At 43.1% G+C, this 20542-nt stretch overlaps 1 protein-coding gene and 1 long non-coding RNA gene across 2 annotated transcripts in view; both read right to left on the reverse strand.

Annotated features, from left to right (window-relative positions):
* Positions 1 to 20542, reverse strand: part of kat7b (K(lysine) acetyltransferase 7b) — a 70994-nt gene that overhangs the window by 50021 nt on the left and 431 nt on the right. Inside the window, exon 2 of the mRNA XM_078424506.1 lies at positions 565 to 628. Coding sequence (XP_078280632.1) covers positions 565 to 588 — 24 coding nt within the window. The 5' untranslated portion in view covers positions 589 to 628. The remainder of the gene's footprint in view (positions 1 to 564; positions 629 to 20542) is intronic.
* On the reverse strand, positions 8531 to 20206 carry LOC144607659 (uncharacterized). Its single transcript, XR_013549121.1, has 2 exons — positions 20014 to 20206; positions 8531 to 10583 (listed from the first exon to the last, which is right to left on the reverse strand). It is a non-coding gene; the product is annotated as an uncharacterized LOC144607659 (long non-coding RNA).

The following is a 20542-nucleotide window of genomic DNA, read 5'->3' on the forward strand; positions in this document are numbered from 1 at the left end:
TGGTATCCCTGGGGATCTGCACTTGGTTCACAACTGCTTTTGAAGCACATTAGTGACTGAAGCAGTGGTACAGAAATAAATATGTCAAAGTTTCTAACACAAAACTGCCTAATGTAGATTGGTAAAATGGGCAGCTAAAATCATGCAAATCCCTGGAAAGGCAAGGTCAATCAAGGAAGCCAATAACAAAGCATATTTAACTTTAAAACTGGTTACAGAGCAGGACTATTTAGAGATTGCCATAGCCTCAAAGAGGATGCAGCAAATGTGTTTCAATGATATCAAGGACGAGGGGTTGCATAAAGGATTTACAACATTAATTCTCAATCCACAGACATTTGGCCCGATATTCAAACAAAAAGCACCATCCTAAACATAAGTAAGCATTTTGTAATCTCTTTTGGCATTTATTTTATCCTGTCAATTTAAAAGTAAACATTAAAAGTCCTATTTCCAAATTACTGTTTTCAAAAATCATAACATTTCATTCCTTTACTACTTATTGCTAATGGGTTAATCACCCTGTTACCCCTCCCCCCAAACATATAGCCACAATGTCCATACCTGCCTCCTTCGATCACTGTCCATTTACTCACTAGGCCTCCACTTCACCTTGTTTGGATGCCTCCTGAGGGAACACAATCAGCATGGTATGATTACAACAGTGAAAACTTGCCCTATTCATTCTTTGGTTCCTAACTCTGCATTGACATACAAACACTAGAGGAGTAGACAGTGGGTTATTTGATCATAGTAATGATGAGTACATATGTTTGAGGGGGGTAAACAAAATGCTGGAGTAACTCTGCGGGACAGGCAGCATCTCTGGAGAGAACGAATGGGTGACGTTTCGGGTCGAGACCCTTCTTCAGACTGATCGAGGGAAGTCAATTGGTTATATTTCAACATATAATTCAAGATACGGGTTAGAAATCAGGCCACAATTCCATTCCCAGAAAATAAGAGGACCCTGGAATAGGTTCAAGGTTTCATATAGTGGGCAGCAATTCATCAAATTCCTTCAAACTCATTCTGATAGACACTGGGATCACATTATACAAAAGTTAGGTACTGCAATTCATTTTCAGGACCAGAATCAATTCCAAAGAGTATATTAACTTTAATAACTCCATGTTAATTCTGGATTATTATCTGGAAATAATCCAATTATTTTTTATGTTTTTCTTCTGAAGTCTTTAACAGGTTATGGACCATTCACCATTTGCCCTTTACAAACAGTGTCCTATTACCACATTCCTAATAACAGATCCTAACTTTTGTTATGACTGCTCCCACATACAAAGTCACCTGCTAAAACTTACTAAGAGCTATTGAGGGCGTGCAGCGTAGGTTTACTAGGTTAATTCCCGAAATGGTGGGACTGTCATACGTTGAAAGACTGGAGTGACTAGGCTTGTATACACTGGAATCTAGAAGGATGAGAGGAGATCTTATCGAAACGTATAAGATTATTAAGGGGTTAACACGTTAGAGGCAGGAAACATGTTCCCAATGTTGGGGGAGTCCAGAACAAGGGGCCACAGTTTAAGAATAAGGGGTAGGCCATTTAGAACTGAGATGAGGAAAAACTTTTTCAGTCAGAGAGTTGTGAATCTGTGGAATTCTCTGCCTCAGAAGGTAGTGGAGGCCAATTCTCTGAATGCATTCAAGAGAGAGCTAGATAGATCTCTTAAGGATAGCAGAGTCAGGGGGTATGGGTAGAAGGCAGGAACGGGGTACTGATTGAGAATGATCAGCCATGATCACATTGAATGGCGGTGCTGGCTCGAAGGGCCGAATGGCCTCCTCCTGCACCTATTGTCTATTGCCTATTGTAAGAGCTCTGTCAATTAAATTAATACTCTCACACAGGAACTCGTATCCAAGAAACAATATTACATGAATTACACCCCCCCCCCCCCCCCTCCCTCAGAAAAAAAGATTCCATAATATGATTGATTTTGATCGATTAATTGAAAGATACAACATGTAAACAGACTCTTTGCCCCAAGTCCAGTTATCCCACTTTCTCATCCACTCCCTACACACTTGGGGACAATTTACAGATTTTAATGCTTTGGCACATCATCCAAATGGTTATTTACAAACTGAGTATCATTTAATACCAGAGCTAATGATAAATTAAACTAAAGGGAAAGTTACAAGATGGAGTTTTTTGAATGTAATATAATCCTTCATTACTATTTAGTGTGAAATATGATCAGTTATCAGTATTTTATCCGGGTTGATTGCATTTAAACACAAGGAAACATTTTTTTCTGGATAAATTGCTGAACAATGTATAATTCCAAGTCGTGTTAGTATTAATCAGTCACGGGGAAGCTCAGGACCCCCAGGGATCTTGTGGCAGCGTTATTGTGAGAATTTGTGGAAGCAATGACATAAACATGGAACATCGAGACATCCATTTGGCTAACTTCCGAGGTATGTCAATAAAATTTCCATAAATGGATAGGCCTACAACACACTTAAAGATCTGACAAGTGCTTACAGGTAACTGGGACAAAGACGTGTAACCTTGAATATGGATACAGAAACAAACCAAAAGGATAGAAATAACTAATTTTGGAAACCAGTCAAATAAGATGCAGGTTGGTTGACCAAAATTTCGTTAAAGGTTTAGTTGAGCAGCATCTTAAAGAAGAAAGGGATTGTTGCGCTCAGGAGATTGGCAGTTGAAGGAAGATGTTGCTGCCAAGAGTGGTGATTAAATACAGAGACGTGGAAGGATACATTCTAAAGCCAGGCATAAAGCTCAGATGGATAAAGACTGGAAGCTGTTCAAAAATGAGGAATGGCGATATCACAAAGGTCATTGTGAATTGTGTCAGTAGGCACAGTGGTGATGAACAACATGCAAATCAATGAAAGTCTGGAGCAATTTGGGATCTTATCAATGTTGGATTTTATTTGGTTTAAAGACTATTTAAATGAAGAAAATGCCACCCAGGTATATACAACACCAATGAAATCTGGTGGCAACAAAGGCATGGATGAAAGCTTTGGTAGCAAATGAGGTGAGATACCAGTTACACCCTGCTGAATGAAACTGTTGAAAAGAAGTGTTTGAAAAGGGATCACTTAATGTCACAATAGGATAAAGCAAACTACCTCCTGCTCTACGAAGATCATGTAAAGATGTTGCATGCTCAAATGGAAATATTTGAGAAGCATTTTTTAATTTTAAGTCAATTTAAATTTTTTTCAATCCTTTACTTTGCATCCAATGTGAGCACCTCTAGTTCAACTGCAACAATAGTTAATTTTTATCATTACAACATGCCTAAAATATTCTGTAAATATATCTGTAACATCTGAACATTACAAGCATAAAACTGCAACATTATCAGTTGCATTGATCAGTGCGTCAGTCCATGTGTGTACATGCGATTGTACGTGTTCCTATGTCTGCGCGTGTGTGCGTATCTGCACATCTGTCCGTGTGCATCCGCTTCTACGTACGTGTGCATCTGTGTGTCTTCAGCAACGGTCTTGAACTTGGAATACATTACAACTTACTTTTTGCGACATAACTAGTCTTTCTCATATTTTTAAGTTAGCCCCATCACTAATCATGTCTCTTTGTGCTAGAATTGTTGCAACTTTTTTTTTTAAATACTGCTTTCTTCAAAGTTTCACATGGATCCTACACAGCTAATAATTTTAAAGCTAGAAGCCTTGTGAATGATTTTCTTGGTGGATTGCGCCATATGATCCGAGGCTTCAAAAATGTGCAAAATACATTAATTGGCAGTAAACTAATACAGAGATTACATGGGAGAAAAGCTGGTAAAACTAACAATCAACTTTGTATTTACTCTATTTTACCAGTAAGAGAATTGTTTCCAAGATTGTCTTCACTCCTTGTATTTGCCAAATGAAAAATGCATGCCTTTATTTCATTCATAAATACAACATTTGCCTTCGTCCACTTTATTTGGTGTGCATATATTCCAAACCGATTCCAGTTAGAAGACTATGGATAATATATTCATTTGTACAGATGTTTGCTATTACATATATACATTGAGTGTGTTAACTCCAGATTATTGCGTATAGGACTCACTTTGGGAAACTTGTGAAAATAGGCGAACAAGTAAAAATGTGACAGTTCTGAAGTCAGTCTCACTCTTTAGGATTTGCGCTTATTATTTACATGAACCAAAAAATAGACAACCTGAGTTATCATCAATTTCAAGGATTATGTGCAATGTTATTACTATATTTAACAACTATATTCAGCAAGAAACTCATTTTATACAATGTAGACACCTGACCAGTAGCTTTAAAGATGGTAATTGATGGATTTACAACCATTTTTGGAAAAATGGTAAGTGAAAAGTGCAGATTCTGACTTTGAGCAGTCGTGCTTTCTAGCACTTTACCAAAAAATGATGTGTTTTCTTTTACAGTTATCAATGCAATCTATAATTCAGAGACATGCCTGCTCTTCTAGAAGCAACATTTCTCTACCAATGCAACAATTCAATAATATAAAATACAAATCTGCATAAGGATCACAATCTCAGTTTTTGGCCTGGGCCTTGTTTGAAAAACAATGCTCCATCACCTTTACCAAATATGAATCGACACTTAGGTGCTTTCCATAAGAAGTACAGAGTGAGGTGTGGGAGCAGCAGTGATGAAGCATCTGCAATCCCTTGAGCTTGCATTGCCAGTCAATGAGATTAATGTGACCTACATCTTTATGCCTGCCTTTGTTTTATATTTTTAGCACCCACAGGTATTAAATCTATTAAGCAATCCAAGTTTAAATTACAAACGACCTACAATAAATTGTCATGGGAAAGAGATCGTCACTTTCTACCATAGTGCAAAAGGGTTTCCTAATTCTACATCCCAGCGTCATCTTAAAGATGGTCCAACCAACATTTAAAAACGTGCAGAGGCATTGTTGAAATTCCAAAACTTTGAAGTTTCAGTACTGGAAGTTCAAAAGCTGGTCACCATTGAACATACGACTCGTATAATCAAAATTAAACTGTTGCTGGGAGAACCAAGGAATGTACTCATGGATGCAGTAAAGAAAGCAAAAGCAATGGATGTAAAGCAAAGCAAACAGGGATGTAATGCTGAAGCTTTATAAGGTGCTGGTCAGGCCGCATTTGGAATATTGAGTGTAATTTTGAGCACCATATCCGAGGAAGGATGTGCTGGCGCTGGCGCTGGAGCAGGTCCAGAGGTTTATAAGAATGATCCCAGGAATTAGTGGGTTAACATATGATGAGCGTTTGATGGCACTGGGACTTTATTCGCTGGTGTTTAGAAGTGTGAGGGGGGACCTCATTGAAACGTACAGAATAGTGAAAGGCTTGGATAAAGTGGATGTGGAGAGGATGTTTCCACTAGTGGGGGAGTCTAGGACTAGAGGTCTGTAGATCAACCATATTAGATCGCCTTCACTATATCTATCACCTCACTTATTATGCATGCTGCACATTCCACATGTGATCCAGTCCGGATCTTCATCCCTACCTGGACTATGTAAGGTGCTTCCACTGTCTCACAGCAGATTTGATGCTGACTAAGAAGACGATAGCATGTAATGTTTCCTCCGCTTGTGTTACAATAAAACTATGAGTTGTTACTCCTGTGTATGGGTTTTATTCAAACAACATGGTGTCAGAAGTGGGATCGAGATGTTTACCAGACAGGTCCGACAAGGAATGTATGAGGATGTTCAGTCCTTCGATAGCAGGCAAATCGGGCTCGTTAGGCTCAGGGAGTTTAACGTTAAGCTGTAGGAGTTGCGTGGGAATGTTCTGGCTGCAGCAGGTGCACAGATTGTTTTGTCTCAGGTCTGTTCCCACGGGAACGACCGCAACGGAGGAAGTGATTTTTGCGTTTACAGTAATTGCAAATTTTTCCAAAAGGAGGACATTGTTCACGAATTCCAACATGCGAACCTCCACAGTTCCCACATTTATAATGCAGACCTCACACTGGAAAGGGCTGAGAATCGCTGTCGTGTTGCAGAGTTGACAGACTCGCACACTAAGACTCTGAGACCGGGTCCCCATTCTGCTTATGATATAAATGTTGCCGGCACGTTTTACCGGGTTCAGCGCCAGGCTTCAGCAGTGCCCGTAGTAGTTCAGCAGTAGTAGATCCCATGCCGGATTCATCAATAAATGCAAGACTGTACCGTACACGTGCAGGTCACACCTGCCAGCCTACCATAAAGTACCAGGCCTAACATAAAGTACCAGGGCTACGTTTGAACTGCCTTTGGTGTCATTCTCTATCAGCTTATTTATACTTGTCACATATAATCGATGGTACATATATTTTGCAAGTGACCACCATAATCTATATCTATTTTATTATGGGTTAATTCCTTAAGAGGAAGGATGTAGATCAACCATATTAGATCGCCTTCACTATATCTATGCATGCTGCACATTCCACATGTGATCCAATCCGGATCTTCATCCCTACCTGGACTATGTCAGCTGCCTTCCATTGTCTCACAGCAGACTTGATGCTAACTACAGAGATGATAGCATGTAATGTTTCCTCCGCTTGTGTTACAATAAAACTATGAGCTGTTACTCCTGTGTATGGGTTTGATTCAAACAACAAGGTCATAGCCTCAGAATTAAAGAACGTTCTTTTAGGAAGGAGATGAGGAGGAATTTCTTTAGTCAGAGCTTGGTGAATCTGTGGAATTCTTTGCCACAGAAGGCCGTGGAGGCAATGTCAGTGGATATATTTAGGGCAGAGATAGATAGATTCTTGATTAGTATGGGTGTCAGAGGTTATGGGGAGAAGGCAGGAGAATGGGATTAGGAAGGAGACATAGATCAGCCATGATTGAATAATAATAATAATAATAATGTATTTTATTTATATAGCGCTTTTCATATACTCAAAGACGCTTTACAGAGATTTAGAGAACATAGGGAAATGAATAAATAGATAAATAAGTAAATAAATAAACGAACAGAGAAAGGAGACAGAAGGTGAGGTGACCTTCAGTGGTTGAAGGCAGTACTGAACAGGTGAGACTTCAGCGATGTTTTGAATGTGGTGAGTGTGGAGGAGTCTCTAACGGTTTGGGGTAGTGAGTTCCATAGGGTGGGAGCAGCGATGGAGAAAGCCCTGTCCCCCCAGGATCTGAGTTTGGTCCGGATGTGGGGGGATAGGAGATTGGCAGCAGCAGAGCGGAGGGTGCAGGTGGGAGTGTGCCTGTGGAGGAGGTCGGTCAGGTAGGATGGGGCCAGGTTATGGAGGGCTTTGTAGGTTATGAGGAGGATTTTGTACTGGATTCTCTGGGGGATGGGGAGCCAGTGGAGTTTATAAAGGACGGGGGTGATATGGTCACGGATCGGGGTGTGGGTGAGTAGACGGGCAGCGGAGTTTTGAATGTATTGAAGTTTACTGATGATTTTTGAGGGTGCGCCATACAGGAGGCTGTTGCAGTAGTCCAGACGGGAGGTGATGAAGGCGTGGATGAGGGTTTCTGCAGCTGTGGAGGAGAGGGATGGACGGAGACGGGCAATGTTTTTGAGGTGGCAGAGTAGACTTGATAATGGCCGAAAGGGCTAATTCTACTTCTAACACATGATCTTATGATTATGATCTTATGGATGCAGAGATTGAGAGAGGTGGATGGAGGGGGCAAGGGCAAGGAAAATCAGAGATAGGAGAAACAAATGTTAGACGCAATTAGGTGTAACTGACACCTCAAAGTTAATAATGCAGTTTGACAAAAATAAGGCATATAAGGGTTGTGAACAATAGAAGCAAAGGGCAACAAGGAGACAATTGGAAAATTCAAGCAACATAGCACTGACCTCTGAATTTCAGCAGCAAGTAAGAGAACAGTGGGATGGATGCGAGCGATGTTAAGATGAGGAAAAGGTTCCAATAAATTATAAAGAAAGGTTTTCTTGAAACATATTGACATTCTTCTTCATGGGATTATTAAGCACATAATCAAGAGCATCCAGAATATATGTCTAAGATCAGCATGCCTTGATTAACAAAAACCCAGAAGAAAAGCAACCAGGAAAAATAGTTTTAACAATCAAATGGTGAAAGGGCAATCTCAGATGAATAATGAAACGTACAAACTCATGTTTGTACTTACAAACATAAAAAAATAAAAAGGTGCAAAACATGAAGAGGTTGGCAACATTTTTAATTATTCCGTCCTTCAGAATTAAAAGGGGAAGGCAAAAGCAACAAGTCATTGAGTAATCCACATAGAAATGATTGCACTGAACAAAGAGGGATAATTCTGAACATAAAATACCAGGGACTACTGCAAAACTACTAAGCATGTAAAACAGCAACTGTGCTGATAAGTGATGAACACGGCAGAGCATGTTGAACAGGCTTACTTGCCGCCTAAATTCACCAAGGATTACCATGCATGTTCCACAACTGAATCATCAACTGACTTCAGTTTATTACTATGTAAAAAGGATAGAACTAGTTGAAAGGAATATAACTTTATAATAACTCCAGTAAGCCCTTGTATTAGTGTGTGTGTGTGTGTGTGTGTGTGTGTGTGCGCGTGCGTGCGTGCGTGCGTGTGTGTGTGTGGGGGGAAGAGAGGAATGGTGTCCATTATTGCCAATGGTCCACTATAATGGAGTAAGGGGTTTTCCTCCATTGACATCACTGCCCAGGCGCGAGGTCAGAATCCTGGAGCACTGGCACTGAGAGCCCAGTGGGACCTCCCTGACCACACGGAACGCAACAGCCCAAGAAGATCGCCTGGTAACATCTTGTCCACACACCTGGGGAACAGTATAACTGCTGTCCCTGCTGCTGATTCCCGTATTCAGAGCAATAGATTGAGACCTCCTGACTGGGGTGTTGGGATGGCAGGGTAGTGAGGAAACCCTGTCCCTCTCTAACTGAGACTCTCACAACAAACTGCCCGCCCGGAGTTCAGGGTGAAAGGATATCAACCTTAAATGCTAACTCTATTTCTCCTTCCGAAGACACTAATCTGCCTAACCTGCCGAGTGTACAAAGTTCTTTTTAACAGTTAAACATGTATTTTTGTTCCTGCAAACTAAAATACTAAACACCGTTACATTATTTAAGAGTTCAGTGTCCTTGAAGCAATTGATTGTCAATTTCAATGCTTGTCAATATCAATGACCTTCGCTGTGTAACTAGCAGCCTGTGTCCTTAAAGAGACAGCCCCCCTATAACCGAAATCCATTGTAAAGAGGTCTGTAATAATGTTTGTAATCCTCAAATTAGTTGTTAAGTCCTTAGTTCTTATGGGATTGGACAGGTTAGATGCAGGAAAAGATTTCCCAATGTTGGGGGAATCCAGAACCAGGGGTCACAGTTTAAGAATGCAGGATAGGCCATTTAGGACTGGGATGAGGAAAAACGTTTTCACCCAGTTGTGAATGTGTGGGATTCTCTGCCACAGAAGACCAATTCACTGGATGTATTCAAGAGAGTTAGATATCACTTTTAGGGCTAACGGAATCAAGGGATATGGGGAGAATCGGGGTACTGATTTTGGATGATCAGCCATGATCATATTGAATGGCGGTGCTGGCTCGAAGGACTGAATGGCCTACTCCTGCACCTATTTTCTATGTCTATGTTTCTAAATTGAACACCACAGTCTGTTAAAGATATTGTGATACAGTTTACCTCAAACACCAACATCTAGCTACATATTAAAAGAAAGCAGAATATGGGCATGCTGTCGAGTTTCGAATTTACTACCCATCTCCAATTGCCCTCAAGGAAGTGCAGGTGAGCTGTCATCGATGATGTGGTTCCAAAAGCCACCATCTGCACACCCAAATCAGAAACCCTGGGTCGGACGGGAAATCCATGCTAAACTTAAAGCACGGACAACTGCCTTCAACTCAGGCGATCTCAACACCTACAAGGTAGCCAGATATGACCTCCGGAAGTCCATCAGGAAAGCCAAGAGAGACTACAGAAACAAAGTGGAATCTAACTACTACAGCTCGGACTCCAGACGCATGTGGAGTGGATTACACTGCGTCACAGACTACAAAGGGAAAAACAGGAGCACTGTTCAGCCGACCGCATCGCTCTCAGACGAGCTTAACACCTTTTACGCCCGGTTCGATGCAGACAACACAGCGCCCACCCCGAATCCACAGGTGTGCAGGGGGACTACCACACTGTCCTTACAAACGGCAGACGTGAGGCGGTCCTTCAAAAAGGTCAACGACCGCAAAGCTCCAGGGCCAGATGGTATTCCAGGGCGGGCCCTCAGTGCGTGTGCTGATCAACTGGCAGAGGTGTTCACCAACATCTTCAACCTCTCTCTGAGTCAGTCTGTGGTTCCCATCTCCTTCAAAGCATCCATCATCGTTCCTGTTCCAAAGAAACCAGTAACCTCCTGTTTAAATGACTACCGTCCTGTCGCACTGTCATCAGTCATCATGAAATGCTTCGAGCGACTAGTCAAAACTCACATCTGCTCCTCTCTCCCTGACACCTTGGACCCTCTTCAGTTTGCATATGGACCAAACAAGGCCACGGACGATGCCATCGCCATGGCAATACATACTGCGCTCACCCACCTGGACAAAGGAAATACATATGTGAGAATGCTCTTTATTGACTACAGCTAGGCATTCAACACTATTATTCCCTCAAAACTCGTCCCCAAGCTCCTTGATCTTGGACTGAAGACCTCCATCTGCGGATGGATATTCGATTTCCTGAGGGGCAGGCCCCAGGTGGTGAGAATTGGCAGCCACACCTCTTCCTCACTGATCCTCAACACAGGCACACCACAGGGCTGTGTGCTCAGTCCTCTCCTGTACTCCCTGTTCACGCACGACTGTACTGCTAAGCACAGCTCAAACAGCATCCTAAAGTTTGCTGACGACATGACCATCTTGGGCCTCATCACAGACAACAATGAAACGGCCTACAGAGAGGAGGTAAAGGCACAAAACAGCTGGTGCCAGAAAAATAACCTCTCTCTCAATGTCAGCAAAACTAAAAAGATGATCGTGGACTATCTCTTTAGTCCACAGCAGAAGAGTGGACACCTCCCCATCCACATCGGTGATGCTGAGGTTAAAAGGGTCAGCAGCTTTAAGTTCCTCGGTGTGCACATCACTGAGGACCTTTCCTGGACACTGCACACGGACACAATAACAAAGAAGGCCCACCAGCGGCTCTTTTTCCTGAGAAGACTGAGGAAGTTTGGCATGAACGCCAGCATCCTCACAAACTTCTACAGATGCACCATCGAGAGCCTGCTGACGGGCTGCATTACAGTCTGGTACGGGAACTGTTCTGCCCACAGCCACATATCACTACAGAGAGTGGTGAAGACGGCACAGCACATCACTGGCAACTGTCTCCCGGCCATTCAGGACATTTTCCACCGGCGGTGCCTGCGGAAGGCACGCAGCATCATCAAGGACCACAGCCACCCAGGCTGTTCTCCTTGTTACCGTCAGGCAAACGATACAGGAGTATGGCTGTGCGTACCACCAGACTTAAGAACAGTTTCTACCATCGGGCCATCAGGCTTCTGAACTCATAAACACATTTCAAATCATATAAGTTAATTTTTTTTTAATTGTCTTTTTACCTATTTTTAATATTGTCTTTTTACCTTACTAATGTCATTTTTGTAATCTTATTTATCCTTGGAATATTACTGCTGAGGTGACCCGTTGTCTTGTCAAATACATTTCATTGTACCGTTGACCCTGTGCCAACCTACATATGACAAATAAAATTTATTATTATTATTATTATTATTCTTGAACCCCAGCATTCATGAAAATTAGCGGTCCCAACATTGACCACTGCGGAACACTACTAGTCAGTGGCAGCCAACCAGAAAAAAAATCGCCTTTATTCCCACTCATTGCCTCTGCCATTCAGCCAACCTTCTATCCATGCAAGTATCTTCCCTCTAATACTATGGCCTCTCATCTTGTTTAGCCACCTTATCAAAGGCCTTCCGAAAATCCAGGTAAACAACATCCATTGACTCTCCTTTGTCTATCTTATTATTTACGTCCTCAAATATTCTAACAGATTTGTCATGCAAGATCTCCCCTTCACAAAACCATGTTGATTTTGGCCTATTTTATCATGTGCTTTTAAGTATTTGGAAATAATGGACTCTAAAATCTTACCAACCAGTGAATTCAGCCTTGCTCCCTCTTGAAGAACAGAATAACATTTTTAGATAATTCAGAAAGATGCCACTAAACAGAACTAGAACGAATAAATGGTTAAGGTTAAGTGCAAATCAAACAGGCTGTTTTCTCCACAATGTCATTAAGCTTTTTGACAGTTATTAATGCTGCACTCATCCACACATACGGAGAGTATTCCATCAAGCGTGTTGTGGATTGGGGTATTGTACATGGTGAAAGAGCTCAAGGCATGTCATTCATTGTAGAATATCCAGTCTCTCACCAGGATATCCCCTCTCTCTCACAGCAACAAGATTTGTGTGGCTGCTCCAGCTGATTTTCTTTTCAATAGTTATTCCCAGAGCACTAGATATTGTAAAACAGAGATCGAGGATGCAGGCACATAGTTCCATGGACGTGGCGATACAGGTAGACAGAGTGGTGAAGAAGGTATTTGGCAAGCTTGCCTTCATCGGTCAGGGTATTGAGTACAAATGTTAGCACATTATGGCTATTCAAGATGTTGGGAAGACCACATTTAGAGTGCTATGTACAGTTCTGATCACTCTGCATAGGAAAGATGTCATTAAACTGGAAAAGATGCTAACAAGATTTACAAGGATGTTTCCGGGTCTGGAAGGTTGGTCTGAATTATAAGGAGACGCTGGTAGGCTAGGTATTTTTTCCGTAAAACTTAGTAGTAAAACACACCAGGGCAAGAGAGGGTACAAGGAGAATGACGACTGATAGTGAATTGTGGCATTGGGCTTAGGGTGATTTTGCCAAGCAAGGAGCAGAAGCCTAATTTCAGGATGGTGACTGGTTACCTACTGCTAACCTCTGAAATCTGGCAATACGGGTAGCTATCAGCTTATCATTTTGTTTTAGTTTAGTTTAGAGATACAGCGCGGAAACAGGCCCTTCGGCCCACTGATTCCGCACCGACCAGTAATCCCCGCACATTAACACTACCCTGCACACACTAGGGACAATTTTACATTTACACCAAGCCAATTAACCTACAAACCTGTACGTCTGTGGAGTGCGAGAGGAAACCGAAGATCTCGGAGAAAACCCATGCAGGACACGGGGCGAACATACAAACTCCGTACAGACAGCACCCCATAGTCAGGATCGAACCTGGGTCTCTGGAACTGTAAGGCAGTAGCCCTACCGCTACGCCACAGTTACGCCCGTTTTGTTTTGATCAGTCCAAAGTCTGGCAAACACATAAATTACATAGTTTGAGAGTATACAGAGATTCTACGAAAGAAAAATAAATTCTGTTCCTGGCTATAATAGTATCCTCTTATAACTCAGGATGGTATCACTGCACTAATTTTGTCACAGAGTCTTTCAGAAATACATCCCCTCTGACTTTTAAGGGTTACGTAAACCTCTGGATCTGTGTCAGTTAAAAATATTTCTGTTCTTTGCAACATCTTCTAGTTTTGGTCCGGGCCATTGGGAACTTTGGCGTGAGAAATATCACATCACGTAGTGACCATACTCTTCTCACAAAGATTAGGTTTAGGTACATTACTGCCATGTGCACTGAAGTTTTGCATGTTATCGAAACAGATCAGATGTACCATACACAAATACAATTAAGTCAAAGCTGTGCATTATAGACAGAGCAAAGGGGAAGAATATAGTTTTCAGTATCGTAACGTTGGACAAAGTCCAATGTTCACAAGGGGTAGTGGTGAATCAGACAATACCCTAGCTTATGGAAGGACCGTTCAGATAACAGAGGGGAAGAAGCTGTTCTGGAGCCTAGTGGTGCATGCTTTAAGCTTCTGTAGGTTTGGCTGTTGGGAGTAGGGTGAAGGAAAAATGACCGGGGTGGGACTTTGATTATGTTGGCTGCTTTTCTGAGGCAGCTTGACGTGTAGATGGAGTTGATGGTGGGACATTTGGTCTGTGTGATGGACCAAGCTACATCTACAACTCGGACACAGCTGTTCCAAAACTAAGCTGTGATGCAATCCAACAGTAAGCTTTCTATGTGCATCTGCAGCAGTTTGTAAGTCACTAGAGATATACCAAATTTCCTCAATCTCATCAGAAAGTAGAGGTGCTGGTGTGCCATCTCAGCTATCATATCAATGTGGTTGGTTCATGACAGATCCTTGGTAACATTAACTGCAAGGAACTTGAAGCACTCAACTATTTCCACTTATTATATTATTATTATATTTTCATATTTCAGATACAGCGCGGAAACAGGCCTTTTCGGCCCACCAAGTCCGCACGGCCCAGTGATCCCCACACACTAACACTATCCTACACACACTAGGGACAATTTTTACATTTACCCAGTCAATTAACCTACATACCTGTACGTCTTTGGACCATTGATGTACTTCCGCACCATTGATGCTGATTGGGGCATGTACTCCACCATGCTTTATGAAATCAATTACCAGCTCCTTCATCTGACTAACATTGAGGGAGAGGTTATTGCCCAGATACCAAGACTCTTTAAGTTTTCCATTTTGTTCTCGGTCTCGTCATTGTTCGTGATTCGGCCCACCATAGTGGTGTCATCTGCAAACTTGTAGATGGAATTAGAACTGAATTTAGCAGTACAGTTGTGTATACATAAAGAGCATAGTAAAGGACTGAGAACACATCCTTGCAGGACCTCCTTGAGAATTATTGTGGAGGTGTTGTCACCTACCCTACTGACTGTGGGCTGTGGGTCCGAAAATAGAGGATCCCATGGCAGTGGGAGAACTGATTCTTGGGTCGAAGAGTTGAGAGATGAGTTTGGATGTGATTATGGTGATTATAGTAGATAAATAGGAATCCTTGTTGTCTAGGAGTTCGAGAGATGAGTTTAACGCCAGGAAGATGGCGTCAGTTGTGGACCTGTTGCGACAGTAAGCAAATTGCAGTGGAACAAGGCTGGCTGCTGGAGTTAATATGCGCCATTACCAGTCTCTTGAAGTAAATACCCATGTCATTCAACAAACACAGCCTCGTGGATTGATGCTGCAACAATATGCACAACCTTTTACAGACCAAAATACCGACTCCACAGGCTTGGATATAACATTTGATTTTAGCTTTATTCGAAACAAATAACACCAAGAAATCTTTGGCTTGTGGTATTACTTCCAAGAAGCATTGCTGCGATGACAACTGTGACCATCTCACTCCAAGAATACCCATATTCATAAAGTCTCCAAAACCAGAACCAAGCAAAGATGTATGGACGAAATATATGCACAGAGGCTAAAGTCCAAACTGATACCAATGGTAGTCGTTTTCCATCCAGAATATGGTGCGGGTCTCGAAACACTGCCTGTGAGACTGGTAGAAATAGAAACTCTCATCCTTTTTAAACAGTCGAGCGACACAGTGGCAATGTACAGTTTGTATGTTTTCCCTGTGACTACGTGGGTTTTTTCCAGTTGGTCTGGTTTCCTCCCAAATCCCAAAGACATGCAGGTTTGTAGTAATTGGCTTCTGTAAATTGTCCTTGGTGTGTTGGATAGTCCTAGGGTACAGGGTGATCGTTGAGGGCCTTTTCCCCGCTGTAACTCTAAAGTTTAAAGTATTTGGACGTATTGTTGAAAGCCCTGACCTGCAGGACCATGAAGCTGGTGCCCGGAAAGTGAAATAAAGTGGTTTTGGTGATATATTTACAACAATTCAATTAAATCATTGCCATTTCTTTCTTCAAAGCATACTAAACATCTGTAAAACGAAAGTGCTTCACTAATCTACTGCCACTGTCCGTTGATGTACAAGTAACATGAATTGTCATCAACGCACTGTGAACAATGCCTCTGCAAAATCTTACAAGGCCACTAGCAGGATAGGCCACCCAATGTCAGGGTCTTCTCCATCCATGGTAACAGAGGTACTAATCAAACTCAACCAGCTCCAATGAAAAACCACATCTATCAGATAGGATAAATGCAAAGGAACACATCAGAATGCCAAAACAACTTCTCCACTCCGAGCTCCAACACGATAGGCGATTACCAGCAGATTAGAGAAAATACTTCAAGTGACATCTTCAACATTTCCTTACACAAAACTAACAACTTTGGGTGATGCAAGAAAATAATTGATCCTTGGCTGCTCAAGCTAAACTAAACTACAGTTCAAATAAAATGGGCAGAAAACAATGTCAAGAAGATATGAGACAGCTCAAACCTCTCTCACTGAAACACCTGGAGACCAGGCAAAAAGTTTAATGAGTGACTGACAATTCAAACAACACACATGTGCCAACCACAACAGAATCTACCAGGTACCCATAACATTCCTGGAACGTGGGACGCATAGTGGAATCAAGTCATCTTCTACCCGAGGGACTCCCTAAGAACACAAACCTACGAGATAGGTACTGTACAGTGCGGTTTACTCCTCAGAACTGACCTTTACACCAACATATCTTTCAGGTTATTGAATCTGCCAGAGCTGATAGATCTTGCAGCAATCTTAACCTCGAAGAAGATTGTCACCAGCTTTTATTCAGCAGGTAAGGTAGTTTTCAGTCCACACTTGTCAAAGAGAAGAACGTCTTTATGAAAACCATTGCAGCGTAACTCAGTACAAAATGCGTAAACTGAACACCATAAATACAGAGCGGTAATAGGAATGTGTTGCATTGTTGGAGGTGCATTCTTTCATGTAGGTAGGCCCAAAATGCGGGAGTAACTCAGCGGGTCAGGCAGCATCTCTGGAGAGAAGGAATGAATGACGTTTTGGGTCGAGACCCTTCTTCAGACTGATGTCAGGGGAGGGGGCGGGACAAAGATAGGATGTAGTAGGAGACAGGAAGGCTAGTGGGAGAACTGGGAAGGAGAGGGGAAAGAGAGGGACAGAGGAACTATCTGAAGTTAGAGAAGTCAATGTTCAGACCGCTGGGGTGTAAACTACCCAAGCAAAATATGAGATGCTGTTCCTCCAATTTGCACTGGACCTCACTATGACAATGGAGGAGGCCCAGGACAGAAAGATCAGATTGGGAATGGGAGGGGAGGTTGAAGTGCTGAGCCACCGGGAGATCAGGTTGGTTAAGGAGGACTGAGCGGAGGTGTTGAGCGAAATGATTGCCGAGCCTGCGCTTGGTCTCGCCGAAGTAGAGAAGTGGACATCTGGAACAGCGGATAAAATAGATGACGTTGGAAGAGGTGCAGGTGAACCTCTGTCTCACCTGGAATGACTGTTTAGGTCCTTGGATGGAGTTGAGTGGGGAGGTAAAGGGTCAGGTGGTGCATCTCCTGCGGTTGCAGGGGAATGTACCTGGGGAGGGGGTGGTTTGGGTGGGAATGGACAAGTGGACCAGGGAGTTACAGAGGGAATGGTCTCTGCGGAAAGCAGAAAGGGGTGGAGATGGGAAGATGTGGCCAATAGTGGGATCAAGTTGGAGGCGACGGAAATGTTGGATAATTTGTTGTATGCGACGGCTGATGGGGTGGAAGGTGAGGACAAGGGGGACTCTATCCTTGTTACGAATGGGGAGAAGGGGAGCAAGAGCGGAACTGCTGGGTTATAGAGGAGACCCTAGTGAGAGCCTCATCTATAATGGAAGAGGGGAACCCCCGTTTCCTGAAGAATGAAGACACCTCTGATGCCATAGTATGAAACACCTCATCCTGGGCGCAGATTTTAGATTTAGAGATACAGCGCGGAAACAGGCCCTTTGGCCCACCGCGTCCGTGCCGCCCAGCGATTCCCGCACATTAACACTATCCTACACACACTAGGGACAATTTTTACATTTACCCAGTCAATTAACCTACAAACCTGTACGTCTTTGGAATGTGGGATGAAACCGAAGTTCTCGGAGAAAACTCACGCAGGTCACGGGGAGAACATACAAACTCCGTACAGATGGCGCCCGTAGTCAGGATCGAACCTGAGTCTCCGGCGCTGCATTCGCTGTAAGGCAGCAACTCTACCGCTGCGCCACCGCGGATGCGGCATAGACGGAGGAATTGGGAGGAGGGGATAGAGTTTTTACAGGAAACAGGGCGGGAAGAAGTGTAGTCAAGGTAGCTATGGGAGTCTGTAGGTTTGTAGTAGACGTCGGTCACGAGTCTGTCTCCTGTGATGGAGATGGTGAGATCCAGAAACAGTAGGGAGATGTCGGAGATGGTCCAAGTATATTTAAGAGCAGGATGGAAATTAGTGGTGAAATTTATGAAGTCAGTGAGTTCTGCATGGGTACAAGAGGTAGCACCAATGCAGTTGTCAATGTAACGGAGGTAGAGTTCGGTGATGGGGCCAGTGTACGCCTGGAACAGGGATTGTTTGACGTACTCTATAAAGAGGCAGGCGTAGCTGGGGCCCATGCGAGTGCCAATAGCTACGCTTCGGATTTGGAAGAAGTGGGAGGAGTCAAAGAAGAAGTTGTTGAGGGTAAGAACCAGCTCTGCTAGGCGGAGAAGAGTATTGAGAGATGGAGATTGGCCGGTTCTGCGATCGAGGAAGAAATGGAGGGCTACAAGACCATCCCGGTGGGGGGTGGAGGTGTAGAGTGACTGGACATCCATAGTAAAGACGAGGGAATGGGGGCCTGGAAACCGGAAGTTATTGAGGAGACGGAGAGCATGTGAGGTGTTTTAGACATAGGTAGGGAGGGATTGGACCAGGGGGGGGTAGCATGGAGTCGAGGTAGGTGGAAACTAATTTGGTGGGACATAAACAGGCAGAAACAATGGACAGTTCTGTTTGTGGATTTTAGGGAGAAGGTAAAATGTAGCATCTTTTGTTTCTCTACTAGTTGCAAGAGTTCATGATATCTTTCAAAACGATGAACGCTGATATTCCAACCAATATTTACTTCTTAATCAATCTCACCATTGACAGATTTCCTCATTTCTATACTTTCTGTCTGTGAGAGCTGACTATGCATAAACTAGCTATACTGCTCCTTTGAGTACAATAGAGATTGCATTTCACAAATGTTTAATTACGTACAAATAATCTTGGCACATCTGAAAACTGCTGCTTAAATGTAAGTCTTTTTAAAAACATAGAACAGTACAGTCCTTCAGCCTACAATATCTGTGCCGAACATGATGCCAAGAACAAACACCACGTCTTAAATGACATTTCCATTTTTTGTGTTGGAAATATAACTTTAATTGCAAATACGGAGCCTGCTTATCATCAACCACAAGAAGGCACTTTAAGGACAAACAACAAAATACAGTTGACACCGGAGATAAGAAGCAAGCAGAAAATGCTGGAAGTGCAGTGTTTGCAAGGTATTTACTTGTTTCATGCATTATATTTTAAATGAAACTGGGTGTATGAGGAATGGAAACATTTACTACACTGTTTATACAAATTACTGCTGTTTACACAAGTGTACAAAACGTCAAAGGGCTTTAAACTTAGTGCTTTCAATGATGCCTAAATATGTAAAAGTATGTTACTCCAAAAAACTGAAGGTAATCAGGCAGGCGCATGTTTACTGGTCGGCTGCCCGCAACTGTAATGAACTAACTATACACATGGATCAACAGTACAAGTAAATCACATCAAAAGTTCATCGTCACAAAAAGAGCTTTATCAACTTGAGAGACACGAGGAACTACAGATGCTTGAATCTTGAGTAAAACACGGATTGCTGGTGGAACTCAGCCGGTCAGGAATGGACAGGCGACGTTTCTGGTCAAGATTCTTCTTCGGACTGAAGAAGATTTCACAACTACATCTACAGATGCTGCCTGACCCGCTGAGTTCCTGCAGTACTCTGTGGTTTTTTTTATCAACTCGAAACTGAATTGCAACATTAAAAAAAGGTTCAAGGCATCAGATACAAGAAAATGATTCGAAAGTAGGAACCAAATTTAAAATTGTAAATCATTACCGGAAACATTGATCTAGCAATGACAGCTTTGTTCCAAGGTTATTAGTTTAAAGTCTAATACATGCAACAAATGTAGTTACAAGTCAGCTGCATGCAATAATAATGTAATGGCATTTGCTTTGCACTACAAGGCTTGGCCCCGGCCCCCACCATGAGCAGCTGCCACTGTGTTATTTTGCACAGACCGCGTCCATTCTCCTGCAAAGCCCGAGGGCAGAACAAGCAACGCCCTCGCCAGCAACCAATGGGCTGGGCGGGTAACGGGCTGAGTGAGAGGCGCGCAGCCAATAGGAGCAGCGGACAGGCTGCGAGGGTGGGGTTTACGCCTCCGCTCCCGCTGCAGCCAATCAGGAACGGGCTCGGCGGGGAGCGACGGCTCCTCCACCAGTCGGAGCAGCGGGCGACGGGTGGGGGCGGGACACATTGCTGATCAGCCAATGGGAGAAGCGTTGGGGCCGGAACCGGTGCTGAGTGACGAACGCTCTGCCAATGGCAGCGGGGCTGGGGCGGAAGGGGGCGGGTCCGGTGC

The sequence above is a fragment of the Rhinoraja longicauda genome, chromosome 29, assembly GCF_053455715.1.
Source record: "Rhinoraja longicauda isolate Sanriku21f chromosome 29, sRhiLon1.1, whole genome shotgun sequence".
Classification (NCBI taxonomy): Eukaryota; Metazoa; Chordata; class Chondrichthyes; order Rajiformes; family Arhynchobatidae; genus Rhinoraja; species Rhinoraja longicauda.